At 52.6% G+C, this 11,944-nt stretch overlaps 1 protein-coding gene across 1 annotated transcript in view; it reads left to right on the forward strand.

Annotated features, from left to right (window-relative positions):
- SSU72 (SSU72 homolog, RNA polymerase II CTD phosphatase) overlaps nt 1-11,944 on the forward strand; it is a 29,758-nt gene that overhangs the window by 15,969 nt on the left and 1,845 nt on the right. Inside the window, exons 3-4 of the mRNA XM_055306850.1 lie at nt 11,114-11,253; nt 11,772-11,890. Of these exons, the coding sequence (XP_055162825.1) occupies nt 11,114-11,253; nt 11,772-11,890 (259 nt within the window). The remainder of the gene's footprint in view (nt 1-11,113; nt 11,254-11,771; nt 11,891-11,944) is intronic.

Consider the following 11,944-nt stretch of genomic DNA (forward strand, 5'->3'; position numbering starts at 1 on the left):
GTAAAGTGGTGGAGGCTTCCAGGTTTTGTCCTTTACCTATGGAGCTGTGTGCTGGGCTGGAGCTGCCCCAGGCTCTCCATCACTTAGTGAACGGAGTCTGCAGCTGAACCACCAGCTTGCCTGAGGACCCTCACTGGAACGACAGTACAGTTCCTTCTACCTGTCAGAGTGGCTGGGGTGGGGCCTCATGCCCAGATCATGGAGCTCTGTGGGGTGTCTCTGGGGTGAGGGCTACAGTGTCTACAGGAGGCACGATGGGGTCTTAGAAGTTCAAGTTAGATGCCCACTTCAAACCTCTCAGGAGATGACCACTTTGTGAACTACAAAGGCACTTAAAATCACTTGTCTAAAAATCAGGTAAATGTGCAGTTCTAATCGTCAGTGACTTTTTTTTAATTTATTTTTTAAATTTTTATTTATTTATTCATGAGAGACACAGAGTCAGAGACGGAAAAAGCAGGCTCCCTGCAAGGAGTCCAATGCGGGACCCCATCCCAGGACTCTTAAGATCAGGAGCCGAAGGCAGAAGCTCAACCACCTAAGCCACCCATGCATCCCCAGTGACATTTTTTTTTATTTTTTTAATTTATTTATGATAGTCACAGAGAGAGAGAGAGAGAGGCAGAGACATAGGCAGAGGGAGAAGCAGGCTCCATGCACCGGGAGCCTGACGTGGGATTCGATCCCGGGTCTCCAGGATGGTGCCCTGGGCCAAAGGCAGACACTAAACCGCTGCGCCACCCAGGGATCCCAACATTTTTAATACGGGTGACCGGTTGCTCCCTAAACTGATTGGAAACACAGGTAGGATTAACATTTCCTGGGTCCTTTGTCCACATAATTAGGAGACACTTGGTGTGAGCCTGTATCCAGCAGACGTGTCTGATTTCTCTCCAGCTATTGTCCTAACCTTAGCAGTTGGGCTTTCTTTAAACCACACACTCATTTTCATCCTCTCACACTTTAGGCCTTGGGTTAATGTTTGTGTGCAAGTGACCCTGAGTGACATGGATCACTGATACACAGATTTTCTTGATGATCCAGTCCAGTGCTGTAAATGCTTTGTCTCTTCCTCTTGATTTCCTTAACATTTTTTTTTCTGTAGCTTAACTTTATTCCAACAATACAGTATATGACATATACAAACTGTTAGTGGACCTTTGATCTCCGTGAGGTTTTGGAGTCAGTCATACTTGGATTTTTCACCTGTAGGGGGCGCCCCTCACCTCGATGTTTTCCAGCTATAGACCAATTCTCTGTGCGCATTTTCTTGTGTTGCAGTAAAAGCTGAAAATAAAAATAATTTCTACGATTGTAGGTCCCCACAGCTTACTGACCTCTGTCCTGGATCCAGGCCAGTGGACACAGAAGCTCAAGGGGAGCCTGTCCTCCCTGAGGCCAGTTCTGCTGTGGGGCTACTAGGCTTTTTCTTTCGTTGGGGCCCCTGGGGGGAGGCTTTTGTTTCAAGCTCAGCATGCCTTCCCCTTCTGTGCCTGGCCGCTGGGTCCCCACAGCTCTGCTCATGCCTGTGCTTTTTGACCTGCCTCTGTGGGTTCAGGTTCTGCTCTGTTAGCCACATCCTGGCCTGCTCACCTTGCCTGTGGTCCCTGGCTGCCCATCTGGCTCACCACGCTGGGGCGCTCTTCACTTCTGCTGTATTGGACCTTATCTAATTTCATGTCAGTTGGCAGCTATGTTTTTAGAAGCTTTTGAAAGTAGTATCTGTTTAACAAATGAGTATATCCCTAAGCCAAATACTGATTTCTAGAGAAACCGATTTAGTGTTGCTGATATTTAAGCTTTCAGGTTTTAGAAAAGCACTTGTGCCTAAAATATAAATCATGGCCTTAAGATACTACAGAGGAGGCAGAAGAACCGCCACTGTGTCTCATCTAGGGAGATGCCAGATGTTGAAAAGAGACGATTGGTTGGGGTAGCTGCCAGGGGGGACTGGTGCATCTAGGTGTAACAGAGCCACACTGACCTCGCCCACTGCTTCCAGAACTTGCCCAGGGCCAGGAATACACCTGGTCTTCCCAGCCCACGGTAGGTGAGATGCTGACACCAGGCGTTTTGAAAGTGGGCTACATGACGTGAATCATGCTGGTGGTTTCATTTTGCCTAATAACCTCAAGGGTAGTGCGAAGAGGGTGTTGTAGACGGGCCAGGACTCCTGGCTGCCAAGCCTCATATTGGGGAAACAGTTGGCTTGGGCTCCAGTGGCTCAGGAGCTACCTGAAATTTCCTCCAGGAGTTCCTGGGTTCTTGTGTGTGCAACCTGCGTGCTTTGCAAAAACTACTTTGATTTCCAAAATGAATTTATTTCTTAATATATGTAAAGAAGTCCTAGCTTGAAAGCTTTTTATGTAGTGGTTCTCAAGGCGTGGTTCCAGGATTTCCAGGATTCCAGCTGTCCCCATAGCCCTTTCAGAAGATCCCAGGCTTAAAGCCATTTGCTGTTTGCTGTTCTCAGTCTCCCCAAAGTGTGCCAAGGGCTCTGTCAGGCTCCCGCGTACCAGTCCTCCCTGTGATGCCTGATGGGCTGTGTTTGTATTGTTGTGAAGACCTTCAATGGCCCCAGATTGGCCCCAAGCCTGTGAACTCCCTGAAGCACCAGGCTCAGACTCCAGGTGTTGTTTTCCTCTCAGGACAGGAAGGAAGGGGGACAGTCAGAGCTACTCGGTGCGGTTGGCCACTGTGACACCTGTGGAGCACGAGACCCTGGGGGCTGTAATGAGGCCGCTGTGCGTCACTCCAGCCTACAGCTTGCTAGCTTAAGAGCAGCTGTAAGAAACCTTGCTTCCAAAATGCTTTTTAGTGCTTTTCCCTGAAAATGTGGGCTGAATGGTGTCTCCTGTGGCCCTGTGGGTTAGGGGTGGTCTGAATTCCTTTACTTGGGCCTTCCTCTTTGTCCTCTGCATGGTAGCACTTGGCCTGCTTCTCAGGGAGTCACATGTGCAGTCTCCTTTGGCCTCTCTGCCCTGAATGGAAACTCGGAGTTGGTGCCAGCCTATGCACATTGCCAGCACTGGATGGTGGGAATCCAGGTGAGCTGCCATGAGCTCTGATGGAGGTGAGCTTGATGGGCATGTGGGAATGTGTCCTCTTCCCAGGGCCAGGGAGCCTGTCCAGGATGGACATGCAGGGGGCAAGGAGTGGGTTGAGTAGGAGGGCTCCAGGGAGACACCAAGCTGAGCAGGAGATAAGGATCTGGGGTTCCAGGGGTCTCCACAGTCCCACCAACCTTGGGGGTGGAGTGCCCATAGAGAGAGTCCCGAGTAGAGACACTGGTCTAGCTGTGTCTCCCTTGGTACTGACTATGGGAGTTTGGAGCATAGGTGCCACATCAGGGCATCACCCTGCCCCAGCTGTGTCGCCAGCAGATGCTCCCGGCCATGTGTCCAAGTGTGGCTCCCAGTGGGTGTGTAACCCATAAAACAAGGGGCTTCATCAGAGTGCCTGTGAGGACACATGTCCTGTAGAGTTGACAGAACTGTCAGCACCTTCAGGGAGGGCCTGGTTCCTGCCCCACTCAGGGCACATGGGGCATCACCGTTTCCCCCAAGAGGAAGATTTCCAGGTCTTTATGAGGAAGAGCTCCCCCCCCCCCCCGGCCACATTTCATGCATGCAGTTCTGGACACAGGATTTCCAGCAGACAGGGAACCTCGCTGAGCCTCGTGGTGTTGGCCGCAGGTTCCGCCCCCCCGTCTGTGTCCTTAGCGGCCAGTGGGTCCGGCTACTCCTGCTGGTCCCCATGAGCAGTCCTGCTGGGGGCAGGTGGGTTGGTTTCCAGTGACCATTGGCTCCTTGTTTGGGCCGATTCTTCCCTCTGAGGCAGACAGGTTTGTTGCACAAAATGCATCATTTGGACAGTGTGGAAGCTGCGCAAGGGGCAGGGGAGGATGTTGGCAGAGTCAGGCAGGGCCAGTTTCAGCTCAAGGACCAACCTAGGCTTTGTCTCGTTACTGTGTCCTGTTCCTGCTTTTGGCTTACCTTTTTTTCTTTAAGATTCTTCAATTTTGTGATGACAACTATTTTTCTTTAAATCACTAAGTAACTAGAATTTCTGAGGAAGAGGAGTCGTTTTATTTTTTTCTTCCTACTCAGTTGCAGTAATATCAGGCATTAGGGGAGTTGCAAACCATTCTCTGACAGCAGAGCTCTGCGTGTTGCCACGCATTCTGTCCACGCGGATGGCAGGCACTTTCCAGAGAGCAGCAGTGCAGTCGGTGTATGTCCATCCTGCTGGGCTCAGTCTTCCTCTCCACGTGATGCTTGGGATTTAGTCCAGTTTTGAACCATTTATGTAGAAAAGACATGTTGAAAAAAAGAAAAGGCAAGACATGTTGCAGATGAATTCATAACTTTAAATCTTAAAATTTCAGAAAGTAAGTTTCACTAAAATTCATATTCAGTCTCAGCTTTTTGTTTTGAGGTTAAATTTTTTTCTTAAGTTTTTTTATTTATTTGAGAGAGAGCACAAGCAGGGAGGGAGTGACAGAGGGAGAAGCAGACTCGCCACTGAGCAGGGAGCTGGATGCAGGACTCTATCCCAGGACCCTGGGACCATAACCTGAGCTGAAGGCAGACGCTTCACCAGCTGAGCCACCCAGGCCCCTGAGGTTGAAAGTTTTATAAAATTGAACAGATGGGGGTAGGTGTGTGTCCTAAACCAAGATTAAGGAGGGGGGTGGGGCGCCTGGGTAGCTCAGTAAGTAGAGCATGTGACTCTAGATCTTGGGGTGGAGACTTAGAACCCCATGTTGGGTGTAGAGTCTACTATTTTTTTTAAAGATTTTATTCATAAAAAAAAATAAAAATAAAGATTTTATTCATGAGAGAGACACAGGCAGGGGGAGAAACAGCTCCATGCTGGGAGCCCGATGTGGGACTTGATCCTTGTACCCTGGGATCACGCCCTGAGCCAAAGAGATGCCCAACCGCTGAGCGAGCCAGGCTTTCCTAGAGTCTACTTTAAAAACACATGAGGGCAGCCCGGGTGGCTCAGCAGTTTGGCGCCGCCTTCAGCCTAAGGCGTGATCCTGGAGACCTGGGATCAAGTCCCACATGGGGCTCCCTGCACGGAGCCTGCTTCTTCCTCTGCCTGTGTCTCTGCCTTTCTCTGTGTCTCTCATGAATAAATAAAATCTTTTTTAAAAAAGTTTAAAAACACACATGAAGGGGCAGTGAATGCAGTTTTTTTATCTAATTTTGCTGGACAGTGCATTATGATGGACACTTGTCGTCCGTTCACATCAAGCCGACTTAACAGTGGCCAGAGGGAGACCCTTGGTGTCGCTAAGGCAAGAAGAGCCCCAGGCCAGGTCCTGAAATTTGACCTCACTGCCCTCGCTGGCATAAAGGATCCAAAGAATTGTCCTGCCAAACGCTGTTCAAAAGGGCGTGTTTCCTTTGAAGAAATGGGATGGCCTAATCTGCTCTGCAGTCCACTGATGCTTCATGCAGATGAATTTGAGGTGAGCAGAAGCTCCTGTGCTGCGTGTGATGCATTCTGTCCACACAGGGCAAGCACGCACTTTCCAGAAGCATCTGTTCCAAGCAGCACAACTTGCAAAGTATCAGGTTAGGCACTTGAGGCAGCATTTTTCTGCATCCTGAGTGCTGATCAATCCGACAAGTTGAGAGTGACCCCACACCTCAGAACCGAAAACGTCCCCAGTGAGGCTAGGGGCTGACTGCTGCCCACACCTACCGCTTGTGGAGGAGAGGCTATCGGTGCCCTGTAGTGCAGCGGCCCAAGTGTGCAGGGCGAGAGCAGCCAGCAAGTGTCGGCTGCCACTTGAGGGCATGTTCCAACTTGGGCACGCCCTGGGGGCATGCACAGTATGATTACAAATGCAAATGTCTCCTTTCCCACACATTAGCCTGGCGAAACTTACTGGGCTGCTACTATGGTTCTGTGCACTGTGGGTGCCTCTGCTCTGCCGTTTCCGCTGTTTGCCCCTGCTGCCCACAGCCTTGCCTCCCAGGGCTGTGTCGCCATTTAGAACGTTCGCACTGTGGGGTTGCAGGTTGGTGCCCGCGGGGAGCCTCTGCTCCCCACACTGGGAACATGCAAACCTCAAGGCTTGCTTTCCTAATGTTATTTTTTCCTATAAGTAACACTTGTGCCTAAAAATGGTGCTGTTGACATATCCTGGCAGGCTCTCAGGGGCTGTGTTCTCTAGGAGGTGCCGAGTGTGCAACACGGCGGTTCCCTGTTGCCACTTCTACTTCTTGCCTCTGCAGGATCCAGTGTGTTCTTGGGTGTTCTGTCTGGGGGCATGGGCTGTTTAACATGAAATTAACCTGAAAGGTTCCCATGGTGGCAGGAGTGCGCCTGTCCTGACCTCTGGTGGCCAGTGCCTGTGGTTCTTGGGTTTGTGTTTTAATGAGGCCTTAAACTAAACCCTGGAGGTTTTGTTAAAACAGATTATCAGTGATACTGGAGACCCCCTGCAGTGTCTGGCCCTGTGTGTGGGCCTGGGCACCCCCTGAGTGGGCTCAGAGCAGACCATCTTGGGCATACTGTGTGGCCCAGGGGTCAGGGAGGGCACCCGCCCATGTGTTCACCGAATGCTAGACCTCACTGGGCCACAGGCTGGCTCCGTTCACTCCTCCATTGGCCCTGACTTGAAGTGAAGGCAGAAGTGTTCTTGCTACATAATCCTGAGATGGGGTGGGGAGACTCCTGCTACATAATCCTGAGATGGGGTGGGGAGACTCCCCTGAGATGGGGAGGGGAGCAGCCTGCAAGGTTCCAGCTGCATGGAGGGGGCTCCCTGGACATCTCCCCCACTTAACGTGTGGCGCACAATCCAGAGGGAAGCCCCAGGCCAGCAGAAAAGAGGAAGAAGGGCTCCTGATTGGGGGCTGTCCCTCATGGTAGATTTGGGATTGGGAGATTGCCCTGGGCTTCCCAGGAGCATGGCTGTGCTGATCCTCATGTGCTCTGTCCTCGAGCCTCGGGGGTGGGGTTGGAGGGGCTTTCAGAAGCTCCAGTCCCCTCCTGGTGTGCAGCTGGCTATTGTCCATCTCAGGACCATGGGCCTGCGCTCAGCAGGGTGGCGGCCTCTTCAAAATCACCCACTCCCATTGCTGTGTCTCGACTGGCTCCCAGGGCCCACCCTGCAGGATGGGTGACACTCAGGCATTCCTGAGCTAGGCAGCCTCTGAAGATCTTGCCCCAGAGAGTCCCTGGATCTCCAAATAAGAATTCTTGCTCCATGTCTTATAGTTTGTTTGATCAAGCCTAAAATTGGAAGTAAAACTAGATTATAGGATTCAAAAAGATGAACAGGTTCTCTATGTGGCCCACTCTCAGGGATCCTCAGCTACACAGGATTGAGGTTTACCTCCAAGGTCAGAAAGTGGAAAGACCTGAATGAGGCATTGGCTGGCGTTGGGAACAGCAGACCTTGATAACCTTCCAGGGTGTCCTCATATCCGTTCCCCCGGCATCTCCATTAGGGAAGTGTGGGCAGCATTTGGTCAATCTAGGGCCTGACAAGCCGCCAGAAGCATATTAACCCCTATGGAGGGTGTGAGGGGAGCCCTGTGCGCCACTGTCTGGCTCTGCTGGCCCATGGTGAAGCTTCAACTTCCCCTGGCTGCTAAGAGGGAATACGTGGGGCCCATTGGGTGGTGGTGCCCTGTGCTCCTGCCCCTATCGGCAAGAACTGTGAGGCCACTTTGCCCTGAAGCCCCTTTTCAACTGGGTGTCCCTCACCCTCTGAGGTGGTTTCCACTCAGAGACCCTGGTCTGTCCTCGCTGTCCCGACCCTGTCTTACCTGGCTTTGTTTTATGTTTGGTTTGTGACATTTGTGGGGAAATGAGGCTTGAGCTCTGCTCACCCGTCCTTGGCAAGTGCCTCTGTCCAGCCAGGACTGGCAGAGCCAAGGGGAGCAGATCCTGCCTCAACGTGGCTCCACAGTAAATCCATGACCTTGGAGAGTGAGCATCAGGTCCCTCGTTCGGATTTTTGCCAGCACTTTTCCTTGCTCTGGAAATGGCTCTTCTGCTCATCTCGCTTGTTTGCCTTTAGATTGACCCTCTGCCTCCCCTCCACTTCCTTTGTGGAAACCTCGGGTTTGAGCCAGGGTTCTGCAGGTGGGCTCCACAGGCATGAGCCTTACTCCCTCTGTCCCTTCCAACACCCTCCTCCCAGAACAGCAAGCCAAGCATCCTCTGCATGGAAACGGGCTTCCACATGCTTCCTTTGGGGTGAGGGCCTGTCTCTGGAGGACCCAGCATTCATGTCCATTAGATGGGCTGCTGAAGTCCATGTTTTGGGGGAATCACTGTAGAGATAAACATCTGGCTAAACCTCTCTTTCTTGTACCAAGAACACTGTGGTTGAAGCGGAACCTGATGTTGGAACAGTTGCCCTGAATCAGAACTAGACTAACATGCCTCAGCTCTCAGGACAGGAGCAAGTGTGCAGGACAGATGCCGAGTCCAGAAGGACAGCCTTTCCATGCGCCTCCAGCCTGGCCTCCTGGGGTATGCTGACCCTGGACATGGGGCCTGCGACCAGGCTGCCCCCCCCCCCCCCGACCCTCAGGTCCCTGTCCATCTCTGCTCCACGGGACTTGTGTTTCAGCTTTGCAGAGAAGACAGATCTATTGTGGCTGCTTGTGTCTTTTCTCATTTCCCGCTTCTCTTTCCAGGGACAGTGTCTTCCCTCCTGCATCTGGTGAGCTTGCCCTTAGGTTTCGTTTGGCCTGCACACGAATGTTGACATAATAGCTTTTAAAGATCATGTGCTCTGTGCTGGCACGGTCTGGAGGGTCTATGTGATGGTTAAGACCGTGGAGTGGTCAATGTGATCCTTCCTCGGGCCCTCCCACCCTCAAGGTACACCCCTGCATCTGTGCTGGCCTTGCAGCTGGGGGGGTGGGAGTGCAGACGGACACACCTGCTGCCTTCACCTGTTGCAGGTGAGAACAGTAAAGAAAGGTGTCTTCTGAAGGCCTGGGCTAGGAGTGAGCGAAACAGGAGTGAGCTGGGAGTGCATGGTGGCCTCTTGGCCTCAGACCATGTGACTCAGTGGGGCAAGGTGGTGGGACTTCACTCGGCATCTCAGTGGCTTCATTCATCCCCATTTCCTCTGCCTTCCAGAAGTATCTCGGGGTTCATTTGCAGGTTGGAGCTTTGTGAAGAGGTCCCCTGATTGATCCTGGGGCACTTTGAGCCAGGGTGCTTGGGAGAGTGGGTGCCCACATGCCACATTCTATGCGTTCAGCCGGTTGCCCAGCCAGTCAAGGGAGCTCATTTCTCAGGAGGTGAGACTTGCCTGCTGCTCTGCCATCGCTGGAGGCACCGTCCTGCCTCTGGGAGTTGGCTGGCAGCCGTCCAGGATGATGTGATACAGCGTCTCACTGCCCTCTCTACCCATGCAGAGGTGGGCCTCCCTCCAGAAGTGGGACCCTCTGTGACCAGCTGTGCTTCAGCCTCACTCTGTTCCTTCAGGTCCTGTCCTGTCCTGGTGAGGTTTCCAGTGGGGCTCCAGTTCCCTGTGACTCGGAGCTACAGGTGGGTTTGTGTCCAGGGCTCCTTGCTGTGCACTTCCTGCTTGGCCCAGCCCGTGCTTTGCGTCTCTGATGTTTGCCAGGAAATAGTCCAGAAGGGCCATTGTTACCACATCCCTCATACGCTAATAAAGGTTAGTGTTTGATCCCTGAACTAAGCACTTTTTCCTTAATGACATGAATCCTAGTTTCATTTGTTTTTCTTTACATCAATAATTGAGGCTTAAGTAGAGGAGGAACAGTTGTGCGAGGCCTTGGAGTGCCTGGTGGCTGGCCATCCCTCCTCAAGGATGATTCCTGGGAGCTACAGTGAGTCCCAGAGCTGTGCTCTGCTGGATGGCAGGTCTGTCTCTGAGGACATGATAGAGGTCCAGAGTCTTCATCTGCCTGGCCAGTGTGCGGGGAGCAGGATCACAGGCTGTTCTGAATGCTTGAGCTGCCTCTTGCCCATCCTGCTCTGACACACTGGCCTCCCCTAAGCCATTCTTTACCCTGGACTTCAATGCTAAGCATTTGAAGGACCATGTGCTACCTGACCATGGAGCAGTCACTGGGGCGGAGCAGGGAGGTGCAGGCAGCGGCCACCAGGACAAGCACATGGGAGATGACCAGGAGCCAGAGCCCTCTCAGCTAATAGTCAAGTGTCTTTTCAACTTAACACTCTTAGACCATTTGAATATATTCTAGAAGCCCTTTTCACTGTCCAAAAAGGTAGGGAAATGTATTTTCAGTAATAGCTTAAGTAAATTGTTATAATTTAAAATCTAGGAAAGCCATTAAACGTTTTCTCAGAAGTCCTCAGCTAGTCTGTGTCTCTTGAATAGGATTAAGGAGATGCTGATCCCCAGCTGTCTAGAAGGACCTTTAGAGACCATGGGCTATGCGTGCATGTTGAGGGCCCTTGGCCCAGTTCCTTGGGGGCGATGAACCCTGTCCCTAGGGCCCGGAGTATAGACAGGGCCACTGGGGATGGGTAGGGGTGTGGCTGCACACCTGCTCTGGGGCCTGTGCATCCCCTCAGCTCTGAGGGACTCTGGACTGGGGCCACCCTCACTCTCTGTTCCCACCTGACCTGGGCTTCTCCCCCTCTGCCCACTTCTTTCTCTGAAGTTCCCTATTTTGGTGGTCTCCAGATCTTATTGGTACCACTGTAACTGAGCCCTTGGGGGACTGACTCTGTCTCTGCTGAAGGGCTTGTGTTCAGTGGGAATGGTCACCAAGTTGCTGCAAGAGGAGTCAGAGCAGCAGGTTACAGAAAGATAAGCAAAGGTTGCAGACACCAGGTCTGCTTTCTGGAGAACATTGGTCAGAGGGCTGCAGCCGGCCTGGCAGGCTGAGGGGAGCAAGTACATGCTGCTCAGGGCCAGTCTGCAGGGTCTAGAGTGAGCACCTCCCCCACTGGCTTGTCTTTTGCAGGACCCTGGGGACAGGCATGGCCTGCTCCCCAGAACTGCCTCAACCCCTCCAATGCTTTGATGCACTGCTGGAGAGGGGCCTGGCGGCTCTGCCGGCGCTCACACTGAGGCACTGGGCTGGGATTGATAAAAGTATTTATAAAGTTCCTTGACTCTAGCACTTAGCTATACGCAGAATGGCATCTTACATATGTTGGACAGAAATAAGAGGATCAAGCCTCGGCCAGAAAGGTTCCAGAACTGCAGAGACCTGTTCGATCTGATCCTCACCTGTGAAGAGAGAGTGTACGATCAGGTGGTAGAAGGTAAGGCCCCAGACTGAGTGTGCCCCATGCCTGGGCTCTCATCTCTGCCCATCATGGTCACCATGGCTGCCCTGACGTGTCCGTTGGTTCCTGTGGGCTGAGAAGGTGGGTTTGGCCGTAGTGAGGTGGCTGGGACTCCTGCCTCCGTGGCTTCTGGCTGGCCACATGCATCGGAGCAGAGCACCAGTGTGTGAGCTGACCCTGTGGTGCAGATTTTAAGGTCTTTGGGGCACAGGAAGAGTATGTGTGAAGTGAAGGAACCAGGGGACTGGTTCTTCGTGAGTGAAATGCTCTGGGATGCTTTCCCCCAGGACAGCCTGGCTGTTCGTGAGACGAGGTCGAGAATCACCATGTTTCCTTGAGTCACACGGTATTCAGTGTGAGTCTCCTTCTCAGGAAGGAAGTCCTCAGCCTGGTTTATCACCCCAAGGCCAGAGGCAGCTGGAGCCGGTGGCCCCTTGCCCTCCTGTGACCTGGTTCCGAGGCCTCTGACAGTTGTGTCATCTTGTTCCTGTCAGATCTGAATTCCAGAGAGCAGGAGACCTGCCAGCCGGTGCACGTGATCAATGTGGACATTCAGGACAACCACGAGGAGGCCACCCTGGGGGCATTCCTCATCTGTGAGCTGTGCCAGTGTGTGAGTATCCTGCACCTGCTCCTGGGCCCAGGACCCTCTCCTCCTGACACCACG

Source organism: Nyctereutes procyonoides, unplaced genomic scaffold (assembly GCF_905146905.1).
Source record: "Nyctereutes procyonoides isolate TBG_1078 unplaced genomic scaffold, NYPRO_anot_genome, whole genome shotgun sequence".
Lineage (NCBI taxonomy): Eukaryota > Metazoa > Chordata > Mammalia > Carnivora > Canidae > Nyctereutes > Nyctereutes procyonoides.